Genomic DNA, 1,852 nt, shown 5'->3' with positions numbered 1-1,852 from the left:
TCCAGGAAGGGGATCCAGGGAGGGGATGCAAGGAGGGGATGCAGGAAAGGGGTCCAGGAAGGGGGTCCAGGAAAGAGGTCCAGGAAAGGGGTCAAGGAAGGGGGTCCAGGAAGAGGGTCCAAAAAAGGGATCCAGGAAAGGGGGTCCAGGAAGAGAGTGCAGGAAGGAGGTTGTTATGTTTCTAGTTCGGTGAGGTATTGACGAGGCGAATGGTGCAAACAACAACTCTTCATCCAGTGCACAACCGAAGCAGCCCAAACTGCGGCTCAACCGCGATTCATACCGCTCACCACTAGGTGGCAGCCAATAGAATTAAAGCAGTATTTAAGGAAGACCGTCAGTCTGGAGCTGAAACAGGTGCAGCCATGTGACCGTATCCAACAGTTTGCAAGTAATTAACCTCAATACATCACGGGTCCAGGAAGGGGGTCAAGGAAAGGGATCCAGGAAGAGGGTCCAGGAAAAGACTCCATGAAGGGGGTCTGGGAGGAGGGGGTCCAGAAAGGGGGTCCGGGAAGGGGGTCAAGGAAGATGGTCCAGGAAGGGGTACGAACTCCCTGACGTATCGGTCTCCTACGTCCACCAGCTGGTTCAGGAACAGGATGACTCTACCCCAAGGGCAGTGAGGAGGAGTTGACTCTCTTTGGGGGCCCCTCCAATTCCCGCCTGTGTCTTCTAGGGGGGAACCTCCGAGGGAGGCAGCCTCTCCTTCGGCTGATCCCGTTTCGCCTGTCACGCCGCAACCCCGAGATCTGTGCTGTGCGACTTGTCTGGAAATGGCTGAAAACAACGCAGGTAAAGTCTTGGGCCCGGGGCGGGGGGGCGGGATGGGGTGGGGGGGGCGACTGTCCTGGGTGACGGGAACAGGGTGCGATGGCCGTACGCTGCTGACCGGGTCCCCTTCATCTCTCCCGTTTGGGTCGCAGGGCCTCATCAGAAGATCGTCCTGGTGGGCAAAGCCGGAAGCGGGAAAAGAGCGACGGGAAACACCATCCTGGGGCGCAAAGTCTTTACGTCTAGTTCAACGACGACGACTTGGCAAAAGGAGGTACTGTGGAACAACAGGAAGGTTATGGTGGTCAATACGCCGGGCGTTTTCAACACCCGGGCCCCGGTGTGTCAAGCTGTGGAAGAAGTGAACAAATCGATCAAGTGCTGCCACCCAGGTCCCCACGCCATTCTGTGGGTCCTGCGTCCTGGCCGTTTCACCCAGGGGGAGAAGGACGAGAATCGGCTGATCCAAGAGATGTTCAGTCACAAAGGCAAGAATTATATGATCGTTGTGTTCGCCTGCAAGGATCGCCTGGAATACACGACTCTGGAGGAATCCATTGCCCAGGGAGATGTCTCGCTTCAGGAACTGGTGGCCTATTGTGAGAACCGCTACCTGGCCTTCGACAACAAGGCCGAAGAAGAAGAACGGAAGGCTCAGGTGGCCGAACTGATGAGGATGATCGACCAGGTCGTGCACGACAGAGGGGATGCGACTTGCTACACGGAGGACATGCTGCGGGCGGACATAAAGCACTTCAAAGAAACGCGTGGCCTCTCCTGGTGTCCTCTCCTCTAACGGACGGACGCCGAAAAGACTCTCGGGTCGATCCTCTGCTCCAAGGGGGCAGCCCTGTCAAAGGCCACAGCCCTGCATTTCCCCCCCCCCCCTTGAAGTTGTAACGCAGTCCTCACCAGGAGACCTCCAAAGAGGTTCGCGGCAGAGTCACGCCGTGCTGATTCCTTCTCCCGAGAATCTGGCTTCTCCCCTCCGACGACAATGGGAAGATCCTCCACCGCCCCCTCCCGGTATCAACTAGCCCCACCGCTTAATTCTCCACCCGCCTGGACCCTTAGGAAG

The 1,852-nt window shown here is 57.6% G+C and overlaps 1 protein-coding gene across 1 annotated transcript; it reads left to right on the top strand.

Moving 5' to 3' along the window:
• Positions 1-776: 776 nt before the first annotated feature.
• Positions 777-1,570, top strand: LOC107302105 (GTPase IMAP family member 4-like). Its single transcript, XM_015831228.1, has 2 exons — positions 777-795; positions 927-1,570. Exons 1-2 carry the CDS (start codon positions 777-779, stop codon positions 1,568-1,570), a joined length of 663 nt encoding a protein of 220 aa, XP_015686714.1.
• The last annotated feature ends 282 nt before the right edge of the window (positions 1,571-1,852 follow it).

Source organism: Protobothrops mucrosquamatus, unplaced genomic scaffold (assembly GCF_001527695.2).
Source record: "Protobothrops mucrosquamatus isolate PMUCROS unplaced genomic scaffold, P.Mucros_1.0 scaffold26748, whole genome shotgun sequence".
NCBI lineage: Eukaryota > Metazoa > Chordata > Lepidosauria > Squamata > Viperidae > Protobothrops > Protobothrops mucrosquamatus.
This window is presented reverse-complemented; position numbering and strand designations above follow the sequence as displayed.